The sequence below is a fragment of the Dromiciops gliroides genome, chromosome 6 (assembly GCF_019393635.1).
Source record: "Dromiciops gliroides isolate mDroGli1 chromosome 6, mDroGli1.pri, whole genome shotgun sequence".
Taxonomy (NCBI): Eukaryota; Metazoa; Chordata; class Mammalia; order Microbiotheria; family Microbiotheriidae; genus Dromiciops; species Dromiciops gliroides.
The window spans coordinates 17,548,487-17,575,511 of NC_057866.1; the positions used below are offsets into that span (position 1 = coordinate 17,548,487).

Below are 27,025 nucleotides of genomic sequence, written 5' to 3' on the forward strand. Positions count from 1 at the left end.
TTTTTATAAAGAATGCCTATAAGTCCTTTCTTTCATTGAATGCCCATTTTTCCCTCGAAGGATTATAATCAGCTTTGCTGGGTAGGTGACTCTTGGTTTTAATCCCAATTCCTTTGCTCTCCAGACTATCATATTCCAAGTTCTCCAATCCTTTAATGTAGAACCTACTAAATCTTGTGTTATCCCTATTGTGCCTCCATGGTATTTAAATTGTTTCTTTCTGGCTGCTTGTAGTATTTTCTCCTTGACCTGAGAGTTCTGGAATTTGGCTATAATATTCCTGGGAGTTTTCTTTTTGGCATTTCTTTTAGGAGGTGATCAGTGGATTCTTTCAATTTCTATTTTACCTTCTGGTTCTAGAATATAGGACAGTTTTCCTTGATAATTTCTTGGAAGATGATGTCTAGGCTCTTTTTTTTTGGTCATGGCTTTTAGGTAGTCCAATAATTTAAAAATTATCTCTCCTGGATCTTATTTCCCAAGTCAGTTGTTTTTCCAATGAGATATTTCACATTGTCTTCTATTTTTTCATTCTTTTGATTTTGTTTTATTGTTTCTTGATTTCTCATAAAGTCATTAATTTACTCAATTCTTATTTTTAAGGTGTTATTTTCTTCAGTATTTTTTGTGTCTTCTTTACCAAACTATTGACTCCCCTCCACCATGATTTTCTTGCATCACTCTCATTTCTCTTCCCAATTTTTCCTCCATCTCTTTTACTTTGTATTCAAAGTCCTTTTTGAGCCCTTCCATGGCCTGAGACCAATTCATATTTTTCCTGGAGGCTTTGGATGTAGGAGCCTTGACTTTGTGTTTTGATCTTCTTTGTCACCTAGTAACTTTTGATGGTCAGAATTTTTTCTGATTTTTGCTCATTTCCCCAGCCTATTTCATGACTTTTTACTCTTTGCTAAAGTAGGGCTCTGCTTCCAGGGTGAAGGGAGCACTGTCCCAAGCTTCAGGGGTTTATGCAGCTGTTTTCAGAGATACTTCTATGGAACTGTAAATTTTCAGTTCTTCCAAGGTGGAATGATCTAAAGAGAGGTGTGTTTACTACTCTCCTGGCCTGTGCTCAACTCTGTGAGTTACCACAAGCTATCTTTTCTGCCCTGGAACTGTGAAAAGTGTCCCTGCTCCATTGTGGCCACAAGTTCTGGTGTGCTAGTGCTCTTTTTTACTCTGGGTCTGCCATCCAGGACTGCAACTTGGATCCGAGTATGGGCAAAGCAACAGAATCCTGCCTCCAGTGCCAGCAAAGAGGTCCCTGTAATTTCCTTCTAATCAGTTGTTTAATCCCCTTACTTTCTGTGGGCTGAGAGTTTCAGAAGCAGTTGCTCCTGGGTTTGTTGGGGCCTGGTCTGTGTAGGTACTGAACTGTGCTCCACTCTCACTCAGATACTACATACCTTTCTTGCTGACCTTCTACATTGTCTTCATCTGAAAAATTATTTTACCCTGTCCTTTTGTGAGTCCTGATGCTCTAAGAATTGTCTTATGGCATTATTTAAAGGTATTTGGAAGGGTTTTGGAAAGAGCTCAGGTGAGTCACTGTCTTTCTTCTGCCATCTTGGCTCTGCCTCTGTACCAGTGTTTGAAGTGTGATGTGTATGATGAGCCAGCAAAGGACACTGAAAAATTGTCACACTGGTATGAGAACTGAGAGAGCAATATAGCAAAACCCTACAGAATAGTGAGTATCCAGAAGGAGAATGTGGACAACCTTGCCAAATGCTGCAAAGATTGGGAAGCATGAGAACTGAGAAAAGACAACAGATTTGGCCACTTGACTCATTGGTAACTTTGAAGAGAGTAGTTGCAACTGAGTGCTGAAGCCAACTTGCAAAGGGGTGAGAAGTGAGTGAAAGGAGAATCAAGTCAAGATACATTGATTAAGTGCCTACTATAGGCCAGGAACTCTGTATGTGGCTTTCTCTGTATATGGCTATATGTGGAGGAGAGACATAGGATGATAGGTTGAAGTAATGGTAAAGTCTAGTAAGTATTTTTTTTCAGGATAGGGTAGGTTTAGACATATTGGTAAGCATCAAATAAGGAGACAGTAGATAGAGAGGGGTGTGTGTATGTGTGTGTGTGTGTGTGTGTGTGTGTGTGTGTGTGTGTGTGTGTGTGAGAGAGAGAGAGAGAGAGAGAGAGAGAGAGAGAGTCAATCAGACAGACAAACATACATAGAAACAGAGATAGGGTGAGATTATGAGGGGGTAGTAAATTATTTTCTGCTAGTAAAGACTTGAGAAGATGGGAACAAGTGTATGTACAGAGGGGTCAGCTGTGGCAAAGGCTTTTGAGATGTAGAGAAGGGAAGAAGAGGTTACTCAACTTCAACAAATCCCAAACTGTACATGAACTGAACTCTGTTCACAGTAATGTTTGAGGTAAGGATCTTAGGTGAGAGAGAAAGTGTGGGAATGGAGTGGGAGGCCTGCTGGAAAGAAGAGCATTGGGACAGCATCTGTAGGGAGTGGGATAATCAATTGTTGGATCATTCAGTCACTCTTCATACCCCATGGACCACAGCTCAGCAGTCTCTTCTCTCCTCCACTATCTCTTAAAGTTTGTCCAAGCTTCTGTTCATTGATTCCATGACACTATCTATCCATCTCTTCTTCTGCCATCTCCTTTTCCTTCTGCCTTCAATCTTTCCTAGCCTCAGAGTCTTTTCCAATGAGTCCCATCTTCTCATTATGTGGTTAAAGTATTTAAGCTACCACCTCCCAGTTGGTTCCAGGGCCATTTCCCCTAGTTAATCCCAGGCATTCTGTTGGACCAGCTTCTCTTATTTCTATCCAAGTAAGGGCAAAATCAGGAGGAGTTGAGACAAGGCACAGTGGGAGAAGGTTGAAGGTGAAATGGATGAGTTAAAATAATATGAAAATGACCTTTTAAAAAAGGTTATTTCCACTGTGGTTCCCTTTTCCCTCAGCAGGGTAAACTGAGGTGACTGTTACTACTGGTATTATTTCCCTCCCTTCCCCAAGATAGATATTATTTGTTTACACTGAAAAACCATTTCCTGACTGGTTTTCAATGTTCAAATACATCAAAAGTCCACATTTACACAGTGTTCTCCAAAGACCAGGAAACAGAAGGTTCCCACAGCTCTCCACCAGCAGTGACTGATCAACCCAAGAGCCTTCGTGAGGTGCCTTCTTTACCCCAGCCTCAGTCATAACCTTGTAACAACAAGGAAACCAGAGGAAGTGGATTAAATAAACCAAATAGGTTTAAAACATTTCTGAACAGCAATTTCATCCAACTAAACAAACCAATAGCATTTTAGCATGGTCCCTTTAAGAGAATAAGGCATTGACCTTTCTTTCAAAATGTTGGGCAACACCAGCCAATAGATGCCTCTTATCAGTGCATTCAGTGTTGCCCCTTGTCTTTTCAGTTTCTGGCTGGAGTCACTTAAGTGCCCCCCTCCCCCCACTTGCAACAACAACAACAACAAAATGAGTAACTTGCACAGAACTGAAGACATAGAAACTCTGAACAACGAGCTTGTTTGATTGCTAGGTTTAAAGATCCCTGCCCCTTCTTGCTTATCTCTGGCTGCCACTGTCTGAGGGAGCAGGGCCCGTCTTCAAAGAGGTAATCCAGCAACATGCGCCAAGATCTACAATGTTTTTTTAATGATATTGACAACTTATCATGGAGCATTAGCCATGCTTTTTCTGGTCATTTAGAGAAGATCATTCTTTTGCCTTCTGCTTTCTGCCCTGATTGCTCATTGCCCACTTTTAAACTCCCTAGGACATTATGTTGTAATATTTGTTCACGGGGTGATTTCAAGGCAAGGTCTGTGAGATGTCATATGTGAATTTCTTTTTAAACATTATTATAAATTGAAATCCCATGTTATGACAGATCCATCAGTCCACTGGCCAGCTTTTTCCTGTGACTTCTGTTAAGGGCTAAAATTCTAGCTAGTCTGTCTAAAATATCTAATGAGTGGTCGCCAATAAATTATAAGCTTTAGCAAGAGTTAGACTTTTAAACATTTATTAAGGAGAATAAGAATTTGGTAAAGAGAGAAAGGCCTAGATTCCTATCTATTAAAGGGAGAGCACATTTCTAGCTCCACTCTCCACCAGAGTCCAAAGGAAAGAGCCCGAGACTGAGCGCCAGTCTCTTCCTTCCTCCTCCCACTAGCCCACGTCACTTCCTGACGCCAAAGAAAAGACTCCTGGTCTTGCCCTCAAAGACCTTCGCTTCATGGGTGGAACTCTTCTACAGTAAGTCTCCAGCAGGTGTCGTCATTCCAATCGTTACAGTTCTATTAGATTTCCCTTACAAAGATGATCAGAACAAGAAGGTGGGATGCTAAGCACTTCCTCCTTCACAATAATGGCTGCAGCAGAACCCAGTGCCTTCCAGTACTTTCCTTATCTACAGCCCAGTGTATTCCTTAGATTGTTTGTGTTCCCCGGTAACCTCAGAATGACTACTTGTTGGTAGCCTTTTATAGTTTTCCATTACTTTCTTAGCTTCAGTATCATCCAAAGTTGAACTAGAGATCTAGACCTAACAAATGACTGTCCTTGTTGTCATTGTGGATATGGTTGTATTTATTTCTACACTATGTGCTTTGTTATTCCCTGTCAGCAATTCAAAGACACATCTAAGTTTTGAATCCATAAGATAGTCCAGTTTTGCCTGTCTCCATACTGCTTTCATATTTGAGGTATCCGCTGGAGCAAACAAATTCAATCATACCACCACCAGCCTGAAAGGAAAGAAAAAACCCTCTCATATTTATTTTTCTCATTAGGATCATAAGTGAAAACCCATAACATCACTGATACATTAATTGATGTTCACACATCTACATGCCACTGCTGGGTCTCATACTGTAGTACCACCAGGGTTCAGTGGTCTTCACTTTAAAACATACATTTCATTCAGAAGGGCTGCCAAGCCTTTTAGGTTGGTAGTGACAACACTGGTGAGTAGACCTTTTAATATGAACTTATTCTACAGCTCTAGGATCAGGATCTGGTCTACTTGCATCATATCACTTGGATTCTATAAGACCTTCCACTGGTAAATCCTATCAGTTTCTGATGTTGAATCATGTGACAGTGCCAATGATTTTGGTGGAAAGAACTTTCTTTTCTGCACTGTCAGTAGCTGTGGCTGTAGCACTTAAAGAAGTTGCCAGCCTTTGTCTCCATAGGGGTTGCTTCTTAGGATGATGGTTGAGGGCACTGGCTGGAAGTATCGTTATTGGACTCAGGGTCCTGGGCTGAGGGCAAGATGGGCAAGGTGGTGGTGATGGCTTGACTCACCTGGTACATGCTGCCTCTGAACTCTTCTTCAGGGTGCCTTGCTGTTTCAAGCTAGGCTGGCTTGCCTGCCTTGCATAAATGGTGATTAGGGCAATTGGTATGGGTGCCTGGCCCCTTCTCCACAGGAGTTGCTTCCCTGGATGGAGGAAAAGAGGGCTGGGCTGGTCTAGAGATAGCTACCACTCCCAGGACACTCCCCCACCCCAAGGTCCTGGGCTGCCTCCATCAGGGTCTGAGGAGATGATGGTCAAGGTGGTTCAACTTGCCTGTCATGTGCTGCCTTTTTCTCTCCCTTGGATCCCTTACTGTCTGTAACAGTCAGCATATAAACAGTACTTTATGGTTTGCAAAATACCTTGAATAATTTTCTGAATTTTGATCTACGCAGCAAACCTGGATGTGAGGGAAGTTAGTAATTGTCATGGGGGAAATAGGTGTGTGTGTGGGGCGGTCCTTAGGTATTCCTCTGTAAAGAATTATAACTCACACACAATCCAATTGGACTAAAATGGTCTTTTCTTGGGGTGCTAGAGAAAGTGACTGAGAGGGAAAGAGATGGCTTAGAAACATTCTCCTCCGGGGCAGCTAGGTGGTGCAGTGGATAGGGCACTGGCCCTGGATTCAGAAGGACCTGAGTTCAAATCCGGCCTCAGACACTTGATACTTACTAGCTGTGTGACCCTGGGCAAGTCACTTAACCCCAATTGCCTCACCAGAAAAAAACAAAACAAAAACAACAAGCCATTCTCCTCCGAGAATGGAAGGCAGACCAAAGCTTTTATAGAGGATAGATGAGGTGACTACCTGACAATGGAAAGTTCCCTTTGGGGGTGGGGTGGGGTGGGGAAAGATTCCTGAGAATCAGGGGGATTTTTCTTTTGGAATGATAGTCCTGACCTCTGGAATTATCTCAGTCTCCTAGCTCAGGCAGCCAGTAGCCGCACCCTGCTATAGAATTCAGTCTTCCCCTAACTTCGTAGGTGTGTCCCTCCTGGCCAGTTTAAACTTTAAGAATTCCTTAATTCCTTGATAGGAAGCCCTACGTCTCTAAGTCAACCCAAAATTATGTTGTGCTTACTACAAACCAGATACTCTAATAAGCCCTGGGGATAGAAAAAAAAAAGGCAGAAAGAATTCCTACCGTTAAGGAGCTCACATTCTTTTTTTTTTTTTTTTTAGTGAGGCAATTGGGGTTAAGTGACTTGCCCAGGGTCACACAGCTAGTAAGTGTTAAGTGTCTGAGGCCGGATTTGAACTCAGGTACTCCTGACTCCAGGGCCGGTGCTCTATCCACTGCGCCACCTAGCTGCCCCATGGGAGCTCACATTCTAATGTGGGGAAACAACAATGCAGACAACGATGTTAGGAGAGCGGGATTTCTGTTGAGATTTGAAGGAAGCCAGGTAAACTAGTGATATGGGGGAGAAACCGATAGGAGAAAGCACGTGGGGCCTTAGGATTCCTCTGTAAAGAATTACACTCTCGCACAAGACCTAATTAGGAATAAAAGAACAGGTTTATTGGGGTACAAGAGAAACCGGCTGGGAGGAAGGTTTTGCCTGAACAAAACTCTTTCCTCCCTGACTAGCTTGAGGAGCGCCATTTTATGGGGTTTAGATGGGGTGGGTAAGAGTCTCTTATTGGGTGAGGGGCTGGTGGTAGGAGGAATCCCTGGTGAGAGATCTGGTGGTGGGTGTCAACTTTGTCCTGATGGGTCTAAGCAGTCTGCTGATGGGCGATTCCAGGTGGTCTTCTCCTGGATTACCTCATCCAGGTGCTTAGAAGGACTGGAATGTAGGGTGGTGGTCCTGGAGCATGCTCAGTTCGATCTGGTGCCACTTATCTCCGTTGGGTGTGTGTGTGTGTCCTTGATTGAGTTCAAGGAGAGGCCTACTTGATTTCAAGGGAAAACCCCTGAGGTTTCAAGCAAAAAGTTCCTTGAACTCCCCAGAGAACTGTTGGGGTAACCGGGGTCCATAATCCTCCCATGACACTAGGATGCAGAAATTACAATGGAGAACATCCCAGACATGGGGAATAGTCAGGGAAAATGCCCAGAATTGGGAGATGGAGTGTCTTGTTCAAGGAACAAGAAGGAGGCCAGTGTCACTGGAGAATAGACTGTGTAGGTGGGAATGTAAGAAGACTGGAAAGGTGGGGAAGGGGGCAGGTTCTGAAGGTCTTTGGATATTGTGAGAAATGGGTAGTTGTCTCCTCTCAATGTGGATATAACAGTCAGTCATACTCCCCTGACCTGTTTGTAGGACAAAGGTCTCAGATCCCCTCCTCCCCCTCAGGTTAGCAAGGTCACATGGTTCAAGGAGCCCTGGTCTCAATTAGGTCCTCTCCAGAGTTCTGTCCATATAAGGAAGTATAAGCTGCGTTCTGATTAGCTAGTTTTTGCGTGTAGATTGTAACCCTGACCAGTGATGAAAAAGGGGAAGGTCCATTCGAGTTATGGACTAGGGTATAAAACAGGGCCTGGGAGCCCCCTTTCGGGGCACCCACTAGCTGCACACTAGGGTGCTTCCTTCTCATGAGAAGAAAATAAAACCTTTGTCACCTCACTGCTGAGTTCCTGAGAATTATTGAGAAGAGGATGGATTTTTCCCTCACAGATATCAAATAGGGGCTTTTATATTTGATTCAGGAGGTGATAGAGAGGGGCAGCTAGGTGGTATAGTGGATAAAGCACCGGCCCTGGATTCAGGGGGACCTGAGTTCAAATCTGGTCTCAGATACTTGACACTTACTAGCTGTGTGACCCTGGGCAAGTCACTTAACCCTAATTACCTGATGAGGTCAGACTTATTCTAGGAAGAGCAGTATGACAGTTGAAGGAGGATGGACTGAAATGGGGAGAGACTTGAGGCAGGCCGACTCAGAGGGCCTGCACCAGTGGAGAGTCAGGTCAGAGGAGCAAAGAAGGTATATGCAAGAGATGTTATGAAGGTGGAATTGACAGGGTTTGGTAATTGATCGGATATGGCAGGCAAGAGATAGTGAGGAGTCTAGGAAGACACCTAAATCCAGAACCTGGACTGAATGGATAACGATGTTCTTGACAGTAATAGGGAAGTTCAGAAGAGAAGGGGGTTTGGGAACTAAATTAAATGAGTTCTACTTTGGACATGTTGAGTTTAAAATGTCTATAGGACATTCAGTTTGCAGATAAAGAAACTGAATTTAGAGAGATTAAGGTACTCTCCCAAGGTCACCTAGCTAGTAATGTTCAAACCCAGCTCTCACCTTAATAGAACACACGAGGAAGCCTTACTTTGATGAAGTCTGCTTTACAAAGGCATAAATAACCTTAATTGATAGTAGAGAGTGTAACAATAATAATAGGTGGTGCTTTAAATGTATTATTTCATTTGATCCTTTAAAATACCCTATGAGGGTAATATATGTAGTGGGGGGAAATGGGGTACGGGTTGGGTTAGGGGTTGGGGTTCTTAGGAATTCCTCTTTAAAGAATTACACTCTCTTGCACACAAAAAGTAGTTAGAATAAGGTGGTAGTTTATTTAGGAGCAAGGGAAGGGAAGCGTGGGGGGAGGGAAACTATGAAAGAAATCCTTAGATTTCTCATGGGGAGATAGGCACAAAGCACATGGCTCAGAGGTACCAAATCTCCTCGAACAGGAGAATGGAAGGTACTTTCATAGAGGACTGATGGGGGTGGACCATCTGCCTGTGAAAAGTTCCTTTAGTGAGGGAGGACCATCCCCCACTAGTGGTAGCTGGGGGAATTGGGTGAGGAGTGGAGGACCATCCCCACGGGTAGTGACTGGAGGAATTGGGTAAGGGGTGACTACAGATCTCTCTTCTGGACACAAAGGCCGAAGCCACACCCAAACTCATCTCCCCAGGGTAAGGGAGACCAGAATGAAGGGTAGGAATCCCAAGGTAGCTCAGTCCGATTTGGTTCAGCTTATCTCCTTATCTGTCCTCTGGTTTAGTTTCTCAAGGAGAAGATTCCTCAGCGTGCCCCAGAGAAATTCTGGGGTGCTCTGCACCCCATGACATATAAAAATAATAAGGGTAATGTAGAAAACTTTGTTTAAGTAAAATGATATATTTGGCTTGATCCACTTTGGCATTCAATTAGTTCACCTTGGTTTTTGATTGACAGCTAGATTAGCATCATGACCTAGATTGATAGGTCACTGAGAAGTGAGGGAGATAGATAGATTAGATGAATAGGTAAATTAGATGGGTAGATGAATTGATGCATGGATGGACAGAAAAAGCATTTGTCTGCCTAGAAGCAGCTAGGTGGCACAGTGAATAGAGCAATGTGCTCGGAGGCAGGAAGACCTGAGTTCAAAAGAAGCCTGGGGGGCGGGACAGCTAGGTGGCGCAGTGGATAAAGCACCAGCCCTGGATTCAGGAGGACCTGAGTTCAAATCCGACCTCAGACACTTGACACTTACTAGCTGTATGTCCCTGAGCAAGTCACTTAACCCCAATTGCCTCAACAAAAAAAAAAGGAAGCCTGGGACACTTACTAGCGATGTGACCTTGGGCAAGTCACTTCACTATTTTCCTCAGTTTGCTCAACTGTAAAATGGGGATAATAATACTGCTTATCTCCCAGGCTTGTCTCATCAAATAAAAAAACAATATTTGTAAAGCACTTAGCGCAGTTCCTGGTCCACAGAGGGCTCTTTAGAAATGCTAGTTTCCTTCCTTCCTTAAGTGCTAGGTATGTGGCAGATTCCGGGCTAAGAGCTGGGGACACATATATAATTTAGAAAAAAAAATAATTGGGGGTAATTAGGTGGCACAGTGGATAAAGCACCGGCCCTGGATTCAAGAGGACCTGAGTTCAAATCCGGCCTCAGACACTTGTCACTTACTAGCTGTGTGACCCCGGGCAAGTCACTTAACCCCCATTGCCCCGCAAAAAAAAAAAAAGAGAGAGAGAGAGAGAGAGAGAGAGAGAAAATAATTTAGAAAGACAGTCCCCTCCTTCAATGAATCTACATTCTTTTTTTTTTTTTGGGCAGGGCAATCGGGGTTAAGTGACTTGCCCAGGGTCACACAGCTAGTAAGTGTCAAGTGTCTGAGGCCGGATTTGAACTCAGGTCCTCCTGAATCCAGGGCCGGTGCTTTATCCATTTCGACACCTAGCTGCCCCTGAATCTACATTCTAATGGGTGCTGGAAAGGTTTGATAGGATGCAGAAAGTAAAATGACATGAAGATTGAAGGAGTGTGGAGGCCTGGGAGGTTGCAGGGGAGGGAGAATGTGTAGTAAAGGTCACCAATTAGAGCCAGGCTTGGGGAGGTGGGGGGGGGGGGCGCAGAATTAGGGTTAAGATGGGAGAGAGAGGAGGAGGATGATGTCCAGGAAGCCTGGGTGGGCAGATAGCTGGGAAGTGATGTGAAGATCTGGGTCTGGGCAAGATGAGACAGAGGACAGAAACTCACCTCTCTGAGGCCAGTATGCTAGGGAAAGAGAGCTCTGAATAATGAATGAAAGCAAGCTTTTAAATACAAAGAAAAGGCGATTATTATGCACCTATTCTGGGCCAAACATTGTGCTAATTTCTGGGGTTAGGAACAAAACCAAAAACAAACAAACAAAGCCAGTCTCTGCCTTCAAAGAGTCTACAATCAAGGAGGGGAGGCTATCTACTTAGAGCTTTGGAGGGGCACTTCAGCCTGGAGAGTTACAGTGGTGTTAAATGGGGCCACAGAGAAGCAGATTGACAAACACCATCCAAGAATTTGTTGAGTCTTCCTGACTCCAGTACCAGATCTCTATCCACTGTGCCACCTGGCTGCCCATAATCCAAGAACTATAGCAGAAAGAATTAGATTATGATTCATTGTTTCAGAAATGGAGGTGGAAGGGGAAAAAAAGGTCAGAATGTGGAAGGTGTTTGGTGAGGCTTATGAGAAAATGGCCAGAGACCTGGAAGTGAAGTAAGACTAAGGCTTTTCTGAAATTAACAGTTGCCAATTAGGAAATGGGGCCTGGGGAGCAGGCGTCAGGGCAGAAGTTCCTTTACGCAAAGGTGTTGGCAGTAAAGTGATTGTCAGTTGGTGATGGTGAAGCTGTGAAAGAGCTATTGGAAGAGGAGGGAATGAAGACAAAGTCCCGGGCTGAGTATCTGGACTTGGAAAGGGACGTGCTGCATATTTGAATAGGCAGAGTATGTGTATGCTGTGTGTGTGCGCGTGCACGCGCATATGTGCTGGGTACTTGTGGATAAGAGTTCTCTTTTCGTACTGGGGCCAGGGAGACAGATGTGCTGAGCCCCTTGTTGGGGTGGGTCTCTTCCAGGCCGTGAGCTAACCACATTTGCAAAAAAAGGAGGAGCTAGAGAGTTTGGGAAGCAAAGGCGGGAATCTGAAAAGAACTCGGGAGAAAGGGTGGGGGAGGAAAACATAGCCTTCAGTTCTTCGGAGAGAGAGGTATGTTGGCTGGAAGTTCTCTCAGTCGTATCTCCAGGATTAAGCGAGTTTTTTTTGTTGGTTTGTTTGTTTGTTTTTCGGTTAGAAGAGGAAAGGGAAGACAGATTTTTTGGAAAAGTGGGCTAGATGTTAAAAATTAAAATGTGAGAGACAAAGGGGGCTTTATGGCAATATTACAACAGGAGGAACCCTAGAACACAAGTGTCTGCGCTGAGAAGGGAGCCTGAGAATCCAGTCTGACAGAGCTGGGAAGGGATATGGCATATCGAGATTAAAAAGTCATGTAATCTGATCCTCTTATTGTACAGAAGAGGAAATTATAGCTCAGAGAAGTTATTTTTCTTTGTGGTTGGAAAAATCCCAGTTTCTCTGGGTCTTCTCTCTGCTACTCTAAGGGAATGTGTGTGAATGTGAAGAAAATGACAGAGGCACTTTGTTTTTAAATGAGATTTCTGGAAGAAGGGCTAGGTAATGGATGCATCTTGGACAAAGCATTACCCAGTGAGCTGGTACCCTGGGTAATGGACAGTATAGACCAAGGGTTCTTAACCTGAGGTCCCTGAATTTGTTTTAAAAATATGTTAACAACAGTATTTCAATATAATTGGTTTCTTAAAATCCTATGCATTTTTTTGCATTTAAAATGTTGTTGTGAGAAAGGTTCCGTGGGCTCTACCAGATTGCCAAAAGAATCCATGGCACCCCAAAATTAAGACCCTCTGGTGTGGGAGTTAAATGTAGAGCTGAGAGAAGTGACTGGGTTCAGTAGGATGGTCAAAGGAAACGAGAGGTAAGGAAGCAGAGAGAATCATGCTACCAATACTTCCCCACAGTTGTTTCTAGCTAACAATAGCTGGTTCCATTCGCTGCTGAGTGGGAACTTGTGCCCGGTTAAAAAAAAATCAATTATTGGTTTACTTGATTTATTTGTTCACTGCTCACTCGGGTTTGCTCTTACTCTCCTTCCTCTAATTCTCTGTTTTTCGTCAGGTTAAATCAGCTCTGATCCTTGCCTTTCGGAGACTAGATGAGCTCTGGAGATCTAAAGATCCTGTCCTTAAGTCAGGTTGGTGCCCAGAGCTAAGAAAGCTCCGATGAGGAGGTCCTCCTTTGAGAAAGGAGCAGAAACAGAGACATTTCCTCTGTTGGGAATTTGGAGGCAACGCCAGAAATCAGTTAGCAAAGAGAAAGCCCCTGTTGAGGAAGGACATTGGGTGTTGGGCTGTGACTAATCCAGTGGTGTCCCGTTTCCAGCTTCATGTCCCGATCTCAGCTCTCCCTTCGAGTCGCCACCCTGCTGACGGGGATACTGGAATGTATCGCCTTCTCCGGGCTGATTTTTGGCTGGACCTCGCTGGTGTTCATTCTCAAAAGTGATCACTACTTCGAGGATCTGTGTGAGCATCCGGTTAATGGGACAAGCAATGCCACAGGTCATATAGGTAGGATCAGCCTCTGGGGTGTGTGTGTGTGTGTGTGTGAAAGTCATATAGATCAGTGGAAATGCCTCAGATTGGGTGGGTGGGTGGAAGATCTCGGTGCAGGGGTATTGGAACCTTAGATGAGTAGTGTAGACAGTGGGAAGGAGTGTTGAGTTCTCCAATTTGATAGGTCCACAATTCCCCCAAGACAGAAAAGAGTTATGACAGAGTAGAATTCCCTGTGAGATCTGGGAATGTTTTGTGTTTGTATATACAGGGCCTAGCCCAGATAATATAATTAGTAAATGCTTGTTAATGAATTCAAATGGCAACTTTGGTGGAGACTTCCTTAAAAACATGATGTGGATTTAGCTTGACTCTTGACTGTAGTTTGTGATTTGGAACAAATCACTTGACCTCTCTGAAGTGAGCCTTGGCTTTGTTGCCTGGGGAAAAGGACACTTCCCTTTCATTACTCATGAGAAGCTCTTAAGGTAGTTTCAGGAAATGAAGTACAAATGAAACAGGAACTGATAATGCTAAAACTCCTTATTTCCAGAACCTCTTTCCAGTCAAGTTTTAAGGGGATACTAGGGGTCCAGTTCTGGGAAGCTCTCCATTTTTGTTGGGGGATTGGACCCTGTAGGTGGCAATGGGTGCAGAGGGAAACTTTTTTTTTTAACCGAAATGCAAGGACAAACTTTTCTTGAATTTTAATATTTTATTTTTTTTCCAATTACATGTAAAAACAATTTTTGCAATTTTGAGTTCTGAATTCTCTCCCACCTTCCCTTCTCTCCCCCTTCATTGAGAAGGCTAGCAAATTGATAATGGTTATACATAAGCAGTCAAGTAGAACATATTTCCATATTAGTCGTGTTGTGAAAGAAGACATAGATAAAAAAAAAAAAAAAAACCCAAGAAAAATAAAGTAAAAATTAAAACAGTATATGTCCATCTACACTTAGAATCAGTCAGTTATTTCTTTGCAAGTAGATAGCATTTTTCATCATAGGTCCTTTGGAATTGCCTTGGATCTTTTTTAACATTTTAAAAATATTTTTTGTTTCAATTACATGTGAAAACAATTTTTAACCTTCTGTTTGCTGTTTGGGTGTTTTTTGTTTGCTTGTTTTCCAATTATGAGTTCCAAATTCTCTCCCACCCTCAAGGACAAACTTTTTTAAAAAACCACACCAAAGTGAGATAAGTTGACTCAGAAGACAGTGAGCTTTTCCAAAGGAGATGGCAACCCATGGGGAATGTCATGAAGTTGTTTGAGAAGGAAGAGTGCTAAATGGGGTCAGAGAACCTGGATTTGAATCCTGCCTCTACTGTTGCCTGTGGGACCTGGGGCAAGTCACTTGCACTCTCTGGGCCTCAGTTTCCCCATCTGTAAAATGAGGTTAATAGCACCTATTTCTTAGGATGGTTGTTGAGGCTTTATTGAGGTGATCACAGAGTACTTTGCAGACCTTAAAGTGATACAGAAATATTAATTGTCACCCTACCTCCCAGCACTTTGCAAAACTTCAGGTGCTATATAAATGCTACAATAATCCACTGGAGGTCTGCAAGCAGAAGGTGGAGGAGATGGTGGAGAAAGAATTCCTGTTCTCTTGTGGATCAAATTAGATAACCTCCGAGGTCTTTTCTAATTGGAATTGGAGTTAGAGATGAGGGGTATGTAGTAATACTTTAGCATGGGTCCAAGGGGTAGCCGTAGCTAAGAATCATACAGGCTTTGACTGTTTAGATATTGGGGTATAGTGAGAGAGGGAGAGAGCATGCTTGGGATAGCTATGGACAGGAGTCAATGGGACATAGCTATCTGATAAAATCCTGTCTTAACCTAATTATTGCTACTCCCTAAGGGCAAAGCTCATTCTTACCCTTACTGGCTGACGGATATTAATATTTTTGGTGCCTCTACATTTTGGTGCTCTGGAGAAGCATGTAAGACATCCTGCTTAGTCACCGAGCTGTACATGGTAGCACCTGCTTTAAGTGATGTGTGAAAATTCCTATTCTTTCTTTTCTAGAATGCAGCGCTCAGGATTCAAAATACTCCCTCATCTTTACCCTGGCTTCCTTCTCAAACAACTTCATGACATTCCCCATGGGCTACATCTTTGACCGCCTTGGAACCACTGTGGCACGTCTCATTGCTATGTGAGTTCCTGGGGCCCTGGCTTCTGAATTGGGTATTGACTAGAGCAGCTACTACTGATGTGGGGGACGGGTTTAATTGATCGTGAGGGAGCCCAAAGAATTACAAGACTCAGTGACTCAGTTTCCCAAATTTTATTGAAAGACTGATGACCACAGGGAGAGCACCTGGGAGGTGTCTTGAATAGGGGAAGAAGAATAGTTATATTTATAGTGAGAAAAAGTAGGTTATCTCCTCATTATCTTAATCTCCTTGTTGGAGGTTCCTGGGAGGTCTTATCTTGATTTGGACTTCCTGGGCTCCTAAGACAACCCCAAAGGTGGGTACCTTTTTCCTTGGAGGTGTGTTTTGGGGGCTTACATGTCACAAGGTGAACCTAAGGACACATTTGGTCCTTTCTGCCCATGTTCCTAAAGACATGCTTAAATTTGTCAGACCCAGAGGGTCTCTGTGTTTTTTATATCTCTTTACTTAAGATCTGGTTTCCAGGTGTCCTGTCCTCTCTATGCAGATCTTTTTCCTTTTCTAGATCTCAACTTCTATAAGGCCTTAAGGCTTCTAGTTTAGCAAACTGGAGAGAGTGTTATATAGCTGTCTGCTCCTCAGACCTCTCTTGCCTAGCTCTCCTACCATATATAGTGGTAGTGATGGAGGAGGCAAAAAGGGGTTAACAGATAAACTGAGGTTTGAGTCCTAATTAATAGTACCTAAAAGGGTTAACAGAGAGACTAAGGTTTGTGTTATTATTAACAGTACTGTAACTAAGAGGGTTCAAGTTCCTATCAATCAACAGAGACAGTAACTAGAGACCATTAACCATTAATAGCCAATAATATTCCTAGATGACAGGTTTCAGAGTTGGCTCTCCTGATGTTAAATCCAGTGTTTTTTCTGCTGTAATGCCCCAATCCATCCCTAATTTTTCAGACAATAGAGAATACATGACATCTCTGTCTCTGTCTCCAAAAAACAAAAACAGCAAAACTTCAAAACCCAAGACAAACCAACTCCCCAAGCAAAACAGTCACTTCCCAAGGACTTTGTTCCCACTCCCAAATGGGACTTTCCCTTGTGACAAATACAGTTAAGTAAAACGAAGCAGCCAGTGTTCATTTCTCAAAGTGTACCTGTACCTATAGTATAGTACTGCTTTCCCAAGAGGATTCACCAACAGTCCTCTGAAGTCCCAGATGTCTATACATTGAACAAAGTTCTGGAGTCATCCTCTAAATTGTCCTTCAGATTTTACTTTCTATGCTCTCCATCAGTCCATACAAATCCTCTCAAGTTTCTCCAATTTCTTCAGATTTGTAATTTCTTATATAATATAATACATTCCACTTTTTCTGATGCCCTGGTCTTCTTTGAGAATGAAGGACAAACAACAATACATTCCACTGATTAATCTACTGTGATTTGTTACACTGTTTCCTAGACTTTTTCCTTGCCTTCTATCTCTCTGGTCTCTCTGTCTCTCTGTCTCTGGTCTCTGTCCTCTCTGTCTCTCTCTCTTTCTCTCCTTCTATCCTTGCCTTTTCTTTGCTGTACCTACATCTGCCATCAAGATAACCAGAATAACACTGTCTGCCTTCTTCCTCATGGGGATTATTATAGTGAGTCTGGTCTTCTACCAGGGAGGTGAGAAATGTGTTTTGTAATAACAAGAGCTCACTAGTGACTTAAAGCTTAAGATGTCCTCACAAGAATTGGTGATATTGATTGCTTAGTTGAGAACCCAGGCACAGAAGTTCCATAGCCTACCCAGAGTCACATAACATTTCAGATATGTGCCTCCAGCCTAGATTTCTTGGGTCAAAGATCAGGGCTCCTTCCTCACTCCTACTACCTAGAATCACCCTGACTGATTCTCCAAAGACTTGTTAGTTTTTTGCTTTGTTTTGTTTTTAGTGTGAAAGGACCCCCCCCCCCCCGCTTTTGTTCATTCATGGTATTTTTGCTTTCCAAGGTTATAAACTACTTGGGGACCCTCTGGAGAGACAGGCTAGCCTTCTCAGTCTACTTCAGATTCCCACCCATCCTCTTTAATCACTTCATTTTGAATTTTTTCCCCTTATTTCTGTATCACTGCACTGTCATTTCTGTGGACTGACACTTGAAATCTTTCTACCTTTTTCCTTTCCTCCCCCCAAAGCTGACTGCTTCCTCATTACCTAGGTCTTCTCCAGCCATGAAACTGAAGAGGAGAGAATCTCTCTTGCCCACTTTCCTACTGAACAACCACCACCATAAAACCCCAACCCCCCAAAGTGGGCCCTAAGCAGGGAATATACAGTCTCTTCATTCTTTTACTCTAGGGCCTGAGTGTTCTCTCTTGACAAGTCCTTTCTCTTTGGTCTGCATTTCAGATCGCTCTATGCAGGGGCCACTCTTCTTGTAGCCGTCTCCTCTCCAGGTAAGTAAGTGCCAGCTGAGCAGAAAGGAGCAAGACACTTGGCACAGGTGCCCCCAATGCCAGGGTATTGGGCCAAAAAGCACAATGGGGGCTGTGGGGGGGTGGAGGGGAACTGGGCTTGGGTGTTTCTTATCCCCTTGATCCTTCCAGGGTCTTCACTTAAGCAATAACATCTCAGGGACAAGCCCTATTAACCCCCTTCACTAGGCTATGTCAGTGATGTGTATGACTTTCTTATATTTGTACAAAGGGTGGTGCTTTTCACAGCATCCTCATGAACACCCCATTGGAAGTCGAACATAATTCTGTAAGGTTGATGGGATGGGCCTCTTATTCCCATTTTACAAAGAAACTGAGAGTCACAAAGATGACGTGGCTTGCCCAAGGTCATACAGCTGGGATGAGAGAGAAGGATGCAAGATTAACCAACTGTGGAATTGTGGGGCAAAGACTAAAAGTCCTATAATAGTTCAAGGAAGAGAAAGAGCAGAGTGTGTTTCCTGAAAGTGCAGTTAGCATAGTGTAGGCCTTGAAGGCTGGAGATCTATACATAGTGTCTGTTTGCATCTGGCCCTGTGGGTTTGATTTCCTCTCAAGTAAGGGAGAGGGGAGCAGAAATGAACTGAGCTTGAAGCCCTTGTGACCTCTGTCTGTTCTTTCTAGGTACGGCACTAATGCTCTTTGCGGCTTTCCCAATGCTCGCTGTTGGTGGCATTTTGTTTCTGCTTACCAATTTGCAGGTACGCCTTCACTCCTTAGCTCTTGTCCCTAGAAGTAAGGGAGGGGAGGCAAGGAACAAAGGACAAAAAAAGGGAAGAAGAAGCAACGTTCCAAACTGGGCTCCTCTGGCTGTGACCCACAAGGATTACAGCTATTCCTGCCTAGGCCTCTAGTCAGGAACTATATGTGGGTACATATCAACTGCTTGTTGCTTATCCATCCTCCAGGTGGGGAACCTATTTGGCCAACATCGATCGACCATAATCACCCTCTACAATGGGGCGTTTGATTCCTCCTCTGCAGTCTTTCTCGTCATTAAGGTACTTTTGTTCCCCCCCCTCCCCCCTCCTCCTTCCCCTCTCCCTCCCCTCCCCCTCCCCTCCCTCCACCCTATCCTTGAAGCGCTTTCAGGGTGATTCTGACAAGGGTGGTGGGCAGTTTCTTCAAGGACTTGGGGTCATTTTCCTCATTTTTTTTCCCCAATAGGATGGAGCCATTGGGCTGACTTGTCATTCTTGTAACCTTCCTTGTGTTCCCCCTTTCCTTTCTTCACTGGGTCCCTTGATTACATTCTCTCCCCTTTCTGATATGACCAGGTCACCTTCCTACTCATGAAACTTACATGACTACCTATTACCTTTAGGATGAAATAAGATGAGCAGAAGTCCTTAGTTAGCCCTGTGTCTAAAGCCCCTCACAGTCCAGTTGCCGTCTATTTTCCTAGGCACATTGTACATTCATCCCTTCCCTACTCTTCTGGCCAAAACGGACTGTTTGGGCTTCCATCTCCCTCCTTTGTGCCTCTGTTGAGTTTATCTTCTCTGGAAAGCCTTTCCAGCTCCTCTTAGTTCTTTCCTTCCTGCTCCCCCAATCATGTCTATATTTATTTGTATACCTGCTGTATTCCTGCCCCCTACAGATATAAGCTTCTTGTCAGTAGGACCTATTTTTTCTCTATATCCCTAGAACCAAACAAAATGCCTTGTGCACCTGGTAAACACCTAAATGCTGGATTGGATTCACCAGCACAGTGAGCTTGTTGAAGTCAATGTGGATTTTGAAGCAAGGTCTCAGACTGAAGTTAATGAGATTGACCTGGGACAAAAGACAAGGGAGACTATCTGGTCACAGAGCTGAAAGGGACCTTAGATGCTAGCTGCTTTAATCTCTGTCTGACAGATAGGGAAACTGGGGCCTGGGAAAGCGAAATGACTTGCTGAAGGCCACATTCTCAGTTTTGGAATTTGAACCCAGATTCAATTTGACTCAAGAGCTAATGTTCTTTCTGCTATCCCATGCTGAAATTTGATCCCAGACCGGCTGGGACAGACCAGCTGCTGTCATCGGTCATCAGCCTGTGTTGCCCTGGCATTGCTGTATGATCCTCACAGATTAGAGGAGGCCTTCTAGAACCTCCACATAGACATGTATCCAATCTAGTCCCATGGTGCTCCTGAGCCTGAGAGGCCACAGGGCCAGCCCACGTTCTTCTCACCTGAGAATGATCAACCAATTAACAAGCATTTATTAAGTATCTACTATGTGCCAAGCACTGTGCTAGGAGCAGGAGATACAAAGAGAAAAAATTAAATAGTCACTGACTTCAAAGAACTTATATTCTAATGAGGGAGACAGCATTATGTAGAAAATGTGCATGTGTGTAGATTTGTCTGTCCATACACACACACACACACACACACACACACACACACACACATGTTTGTTGTTTGGTCATCTTTAAGTTGTGTCCAATTCCCTATGACCCCATTTGGGGTTTTCTTGGCAAAGATACTAGAGGCCCTTTCCATTTCCTTTTCCAGGTCATTTTACAGATGAAGAACTGAGCCAAATAGGGTGAAGTGACTTGCACAGGGTCATACAGCTAGTAAATGTCAGAGGCTAGATTTGAACTTGGGAAAATGGACTTTCTGACTCCAGGCCTGGTGCTTTATCCACTCTGCTACCTAGCTGCCCTATGTGTGTACACATACATAGATACATGTATGTTTCTGTATATCTATCTATGTCTATCTTAACATAAATACCAGGTCACTGGGGGAGGGAGGACACTAGCAGCTGGGAGGAATTGGGAAGGGCTTCATGTAGAAGGTGTTTAAGCTGGGTTTTGAATTATGCCAGAGATTCAGAGATTGAGAGAGAGAGAGACAGAAAGACAGAGACAGAAACAGAAACAGAGACAGAGATACACACACAGACAGAGACAGACAGAGAGACAGAAAGATAGAGAGACAGAGAGACACAGATTCAGAGAGACAGAGAGACAGAGATAGACACAGGGAAAGACAGAGACAGAGAGATAGAGAGAGATAGACAGAGACAGAGAAACAGAGAGAGAGAGACAGACAGAGAGGGACAGAGAAACAGAGAGAGAGATAGACAGGGACAGAGAGGCAGAGAGATAGAGGGACAGAGAAAGAGAGAGAACACTTCAGGCATGTTTGTATGTGTTAGGTAGGAAAGCTATTGTAAATGCCCAGAAGTAGAACATGGGTTTTTACCTGTGAAGAACAGTAAAAAGGCTGACTTGGCTGGATATGGTTCTCATTTCCCCCCCTCTTGTTACCTTTCTCCCTTGGCCTCTGTTAACAATGCTGACTGAGATCTCTAGGTCAAAAGCTCTCAGGACTCCAAAACTTGCTGCCCTCTGCAGGTCCAGAGCCAGCTCTCAGCCAAACCAAAGTCAAAGGATCATAGAGACCATTGGGTCCAATCCTATTATTTGACAGATGAAGAAACTGAGCCCAGGGGAGGTTAAGTGGCTTGCCCAGGGTCACTCAGCTAATATGTTTTGGAGACAGTATTTGAAGTCAGTTCATCCTGACTCCAGGTAAAGTCTTGCATATACCTATTGAAAATGATGCTCTAGCTTATAGGGTGACAATTCACCCATCCCTTGGAAGGCAAACATGATAGAACTAGGACTTGAGGAGGGTACCTAGAATCTGGTTTCTGCTTTCCCATTATCTAGTCATATGACCCTGAATAAATCATCTCACTTCTCTAACCTCAATTTTTTCATGGGCAAAATGAAAGGATGGAGCAGAAATCATTCTATGTCCCGTGGTCCTTTCCTCTTCTGATACTATATTTTTCCAAGATTTCTTTCAGTTCTTAATAGTCTGTTCTAAGTCCCCTTTCATCTGACAAACTCTGCGGAGCTGGGAAAATCACTTAACCTTTTTGGTCTCAGTTTCCTCATCTGTAAAATGAGAGGTTGGATTGGATGGGTGTCTTCCATCTTCAGATCTCTGAATTTGTTCCATTCCCAAATTCCTTCTATCCAATGATCTAATTATAAAAGACTCTTTAAGTCACTCTTTTAAAGCTCAAAGAGAGAAAACTAATGTAAATTAGTGGAATGGTGGAATTTCAGGCACCATGTCAGTGTGTGTGTGCATGCGTGCGCGCGTGTGTTTGTAAGGAAAGAAAGAGAAGATTTGGGGTTCCAAGAGGCTCTGCCCAGACCTTTCCAATCATTGTGAGGAGATGGTTATTAGATCATGAAGCTCTGGCTCATACAGTGAATATCCTCAGGGTAGCCATCCCTAAGACATGAGCCTCTTTGTTAGGGTGCGGCTTCCTTACTGACCTAGCCCTCTTCTTTCCACAGCTTCTCTATGAGCGGGGCCTGAAACTGAGAATCTCCTTCTTCATCCTCTCTGCCTTTAGCATCTGGCACCTCATCCGTACTTTCTTCCTTATGCCCAAGGGGCACATCCCCTATCCATTGCCACCCAACTACACCTATGGGTAAGATCTAGGCAGAGTCTCCCCTAGGTGGAGTCACCTGGCCAGAATCCCACCAACACTGCTCCCACCACCCAAGAATACAAGATTTCACCTGGCCAGAATCCCACCAACACTGCTCCCACCACCCAAGAATACAAGATTTCACCTGGCCAGAATCCCACCAACACTGCTCCCACCACCCAAGAATACAAGATTTTTTTGAGGGTTGTCTATGAGGTCCTCCAATCCCAGTGGAAGGTTAGCTACTTCAAGTCAGGGACTATTTTTTCTCTTCTTAACCCCGGTGCTTAGCAGAGTATCTGGAATATTATAGGTGTTTGAGACATGTTGAAAACCTAAACTGTTCTCTGGGGGCTGGGTGGGGGCACCTCTTTCCTCAGCATTAACTGTTCAAGGAGGGATGATGGATCACAAGGAACTAAAGATGAAGAAGTCAGAAAGGAAGAGGTGGAACTAAGGCAGGAAGTCAAAGACCCCTCCCCGGCTCTTCAGCAAGGTAAGCCCCTAGCCCCATTTTCTATCATCTGCTTTTACTCCATTTCTGCCTTTCCCTTGATCTGGTCCTCCTTAGAGTCGATGTAGATTGTATCGTTCTCCTTTCTTAGAAGCCCATCTCTCGTTGGGATCCCTTTCTCTAATTTCTCCAACACTACTTTTTAAATCTTTTTATTGCCATCGGGGTTTTTTTGTTTGTTTGTTTGTTGTTGTTGTTTAGTTTTTTTATTTTTAGTGAGGCAATTGGGGTTAAGTGACTTGCCCAGGGTCACACAGCTAGTACGTGTTAAGTGTCTGAGGCCGGATTTGAACTCAGGTACTCCTGACTCTAGGGCCGGTGCTCTATCCACTGCTCCATCTAGCTGCCCCATACCATCTTTTTTTCAATCACTTTAATTTTCAGAGATCTTTCTCTTCCACCCCTGTGTCCCTTAACAAAGAATAAAAAAAAAGGCCATGAGGGGAAGGAAGGAGGGGCAACTCAGCAAAACTACTCAGTGTGTCAGCTGTGTCTGAGAGTATGCAGTATTTCATACTCATAGTTCCCGACTTTCACAGAGAAGGAAGTTACCATCCAACATCTATTGATACTTATGTGAAGTTGATGAGCCTGATTTCCATCCCCCATCTAGTTTACATTTCTCTTCTTCTTGATCTTTTTTTTGGTCGGGGCAATGAAAGTTAAGTGACTTGCCCAGGGTCACATAACTAGTAAGTGTCAAATGTTTGAGGCCAGATTTGAACTCAGGTCCTCCTGAATCCAGGGTTGGTGCTTTATCCACTGCGCCACCTAGCTGCCCCCTCTTCTTCTTGATCTTAGTCATCTATTCAACAAATACTTATTATTTATTAATAATGTAATGTAATAACAAGTAGTCTAGTAGAAAAGACTGACTTTAAAGTAAGGAAGATGTAGGTTCAAATCCAGCGCGACACATTATTATTATTACCATTGTTAATTAACATTTATACAGTGTGTCCAAAAATCAGTACAGTTTTAAACTTTAATAATTTAAAGCTGACAGCTTTAAGATTCAGACATTTTAGGATGCCCGATATTATATCTTGAGGTTTTCAAATCGCTTTTTATATATGCATATATAACTATATATATATATATATACACACACACATAATACATATTTATATTTATGTATATATTGTGAAAATATTTTGTTAACTAGGGCTAATTTGGGGGCTGAAGCTGACTGGAGGACTAATCTGGGACTTTTGACTGCTGTTAATTTAATGTGGGCCGTTTGTAAAGTTCCACCACACTGCTCCACTCCCAAATTGATAAGCACAGGATTAAGAAGCCTCTTAACTAAATAATCCAAGCCTAGTTTATTTATGAGATACTGTTGAAAATTAAGAATACAGGGAAATAAAGTACAACCTGACTGCTTTCCTGCGGTCTCTTTCCCACCTGCTCAGATTCGAACTTCTTGAATACAATAAGGGCCTTAGCTGCCTCCAGCCTCAGGGCATGTTACACTTTCCCTGGTTTGTATTAAGGCCTGTAACCTTGTCAGCCCCTCTCTCCTTCTCCTTCAATCTTGTCTATCTAGTCCGTCCTCCTCTAGTCAGCCCCTCTCCCCCATTGCTGTCTAACTCCCAGGTCTATATATACCTTTTCTTCTCTCCACTCAAATCTCGGGGCTTCCTTTGCCCCCACAGACCAAGCTAATCCGCCAGCCAGGGCTGCGGCTGGTTGGGGGGGTGGGGTGCACTCCCACTTCACGTGCCTCAGCACAGGCTACCCGGGATCTTTCAGATACCTCCGCTCAGGTCGGAGGGAGCTGAGGCTTTTTTTCCCCCAGTTGTCTGACCTGGCATCTTGTATAGCCCAGGGGCTTTTTCCGCTCAGCTGAAGCTGAGGAGGGGGGGGGAGAGACCCTGAGGGCCTAAGGCTTTCTAATCTCAGCCTAAAGGCAGGGTCCCCAAATCAAAATAAATGTCCACAGTATCATCTGTGCTGCATCACACCCCTATGATATAGTTACTACCAGTATTGTTATTCCCATTTTATATTGAGGAAATCGAGGCTTAAAAGTTATGGGATGTAGGTGGTGCAGTGGATAAAGCGCTGGTCCTGGATTCAGGAGTTCCTGAGTTCAAATCCGGCCTCAGACATTTGACACTTACTAGCTGTGTGACCCTGGGCAAGTCACTTAACCCTCATTGCCCTACAAACAAACAAACAGTTATGGGACTTGCCTTTAGTCATGTGATGTATAGGGATCAGAGGCTGGATTTGAACCTGGAACCTGGACTCTATTAACTCAATCTTGCTACATAGGGAAATCAGTTAACCTCTCAGTGTCCTCAGGCAATTTTCTAAGTTTTTAAGTATTATCAGATTAGGTGGGTAGTTGATTTTTTGGAAAGAGAGCTTAAATTCAGGAAGACCTGCCTCAGACAGTATTACCTTTATGCTCCTCAGTAGTAATAGTAGCAAACTCAAAGTGTTGTAAGGGTCAAAGGAGATAATATGTGGGAAGCATTTTGCAAACCTTAAAGCACTATGTCAGTGTGAGTCAGCTAGAACTAGACCCTTAAATGATAAAGGAGTGGCCTTCTGTCTGCCTTAGAGAGATTGTCCACCCATGATGATAATGAGAAGTCTGGACCAAACAAATGAGACACCATTTCTCTAGCATTTTTAGGCTAATATAGTGTTTTCCCTACATTCATGAGGCAGGCAGTTGGCATATTTTTCACAGTTTTAAAGATGAGGCAAACAGGTTCAGAGAGGGTTAGGGGACTTCTCCATGATCACACAGCTTATAATATTAGGAAGAATTTGAACCCAGGCCTCATGATTCTAAGTAAAATACTCTTTGAATACTCTATCTAGCCTCTTTTGAGGACTCATTATGGGAGGCCTCCTAAAGCAGCCCCAGTAGAGTAGGCAAGATTAAGACATAGTCTCCATACTTCAGGAGTTTAGGAGGGTGAATGACAAACAATAGGCAGGATTTATTAAGTGCCATGGGGGAAGGTGGTTTTCAAAGTGGATGGAGTTCTGGGCTTGGAGTCAGGAAGACTCATCTCTGTGAGTTCATATCCAGCCTCAGACACTTCCTAGCTGTGTGACCCTTGGGCAAGTCACTTGACCCTGTTTGCCTCAGTTCCTCATCTGCAAAGTGAGCTGGAGAAGGAAATTTCAAATCACTCCAGTGTCTTTGCCAAGAAAACCCCAGATGGGGTCATGAAGAGTCAGAAATGACTGAAATGATCCAACAACAGCCCCACTAAGTGCCATGAGAGTAAGAGCTGAAGGATTTGGGGGTTTCCAAAAGAGAGGCCACTTCTGGATATTCATGGGAGATATTCAAGTGGGCAAAGTTTTACAGGTAGAGGAAATCCTCAATCAGACCCCATTAGGAATACCATATTTGGTTTTGGGAGCCATATTTTAGGATAGATATTGCAAGGTGAAGCTTGAGATGACAGGATGATCAGGTGAAGGAATTGGACCTGTTTAATGTGAAGAAAAGAAGCTAGAAGGAGACTTCTGGGGCACAGCCAAGATGGTGGAGGAAAGGCAGTGAGCTCTTGAACTCATGACACGATTGCTCCAAGAAACATCCAAATAATGCCATAGGAAAATTCCCAGAGCAGCAAAACTCACAGAAGAATGTGCTGAAATCATCTTCTAACCAAGAACGGCTTGGAAGGTCAGAAGGAGGGAGCTGCTGTATTGATACAGGAGCTGAGCCCAACCCCACAGTCACCCTGACACAGATCCAGTCCCAGGAAGGCCTCACCAGAGAAGGAGACCCCCCAGAGCCTCTGAATCAGCTGAAGCACCAGTGTCGTCTGGAACTAAGCTCAGTCTGGTGAGAGGGCTGAGCCCTGTGCAGGGGGAGAGACTAAAGGGGTCTATGCTGGTGCTAAGGCAGAACTTGGATTTTACACCCCTGCTGAGAACCAGGAGGTAGGCTTGAGTAGCAGTGGCCCAGGTGGGGGAGGGGCACAGGCTCATCAGAGCTAACAACCACAACACACAAAGCTGGTTGATTGGCAAGTTGGTCTGGGGTCATCTACGAACCAGGAAACAGGCCAGGTGAGTGAAGAACCTGATCCTCCTTAAATCATACCACCTGGTATGATTTAAGTCCCTTCTGGGACTTCTTAAGCTTGGGATACTGCAGCCTGGAAACAGTGCCCCGCTTTAAGGAGCTAAAAGTCAAGTAAAAGAAAGGCAAGATGAGCAGAGAAAAGTGAGGACCATAGAAAGTTTCTTCAGGAACAAGGAAGACTGAGGTGCACCCTCAGAAGAAGATGTCAACATCAGGGCCC

General features: G+C 43.9%; 1 protein-coding gene and 1 pseudogene across 3 annotated transcripts in view; one reads left to right on the top strand and one right to left on the bottom strand.

The window, feature by feature from the left end:
- Nucleotides 1–4,407: 4,407 nt before the first annotated feature.
- LOC122731845 lies at nucleotides 4,408–5,031 on the bottom strand (annotated as a pseudogene).
- Nucleotides 5,032–11,338: 6,307 nt separating this feature from the next.
- The window catches only part of SLC43A3 (solute carrier family 43 member 3), a 30,413-nt gene continuing 14,726 nt past the window's right edge, over nucleotides 11,339–27,025 (top strand). Inside the window, exons 1-9 of one of the 3 annotated variants that reach the window (XM_043971569.1) lie at nucleotides 11,339–11,468; nucleotides 12,721–12,796; nucleotides 12,985–13,172; nucleotides 15,194–15,323; nucleotides 17,688–17,734; nucleotides 18,398–18,474; nucleotides 18,682–18,774; nucleotides 22,086–22,225; nucleotides 22,606–22,721. In XM_043971569.1, coding sequence (XP_043827504.1) covers nucleotides 12,989–13,172; nucleotides 15,194–15,323; nucleotides 17,688–17,734; nucleotides 18,398–18,474; nucleotides 18,682–18,774; nucleotides 22,086–22,225; nucleotides 22,606–22,721 — 787 coding nt within the window. In that variant the 5' untranslated portion in view covers nucleotides 11,339–11,468; nucleotides 12,721–12,796; nucleotides 12,985–12,988. Of the gene's footprint in view, nucleotides 11,469–11,711; nucleotides 11,731–12,720; nucleotides 12,797–12,984; nucleotides 13,173–15,193; nucleotides 15,324–17,687; nucleotides 17,735–18,397; nucleotides 18,475–18,681; nucleotides 18,775–22,085; nucleotides 22,226–22,605; nucleotides 22,722–27,025 lie in introns of those variants that run through there. The other 2 variants (XM_043971570.1, XM_043971571.1) reach the window with 2 other exon arrangements.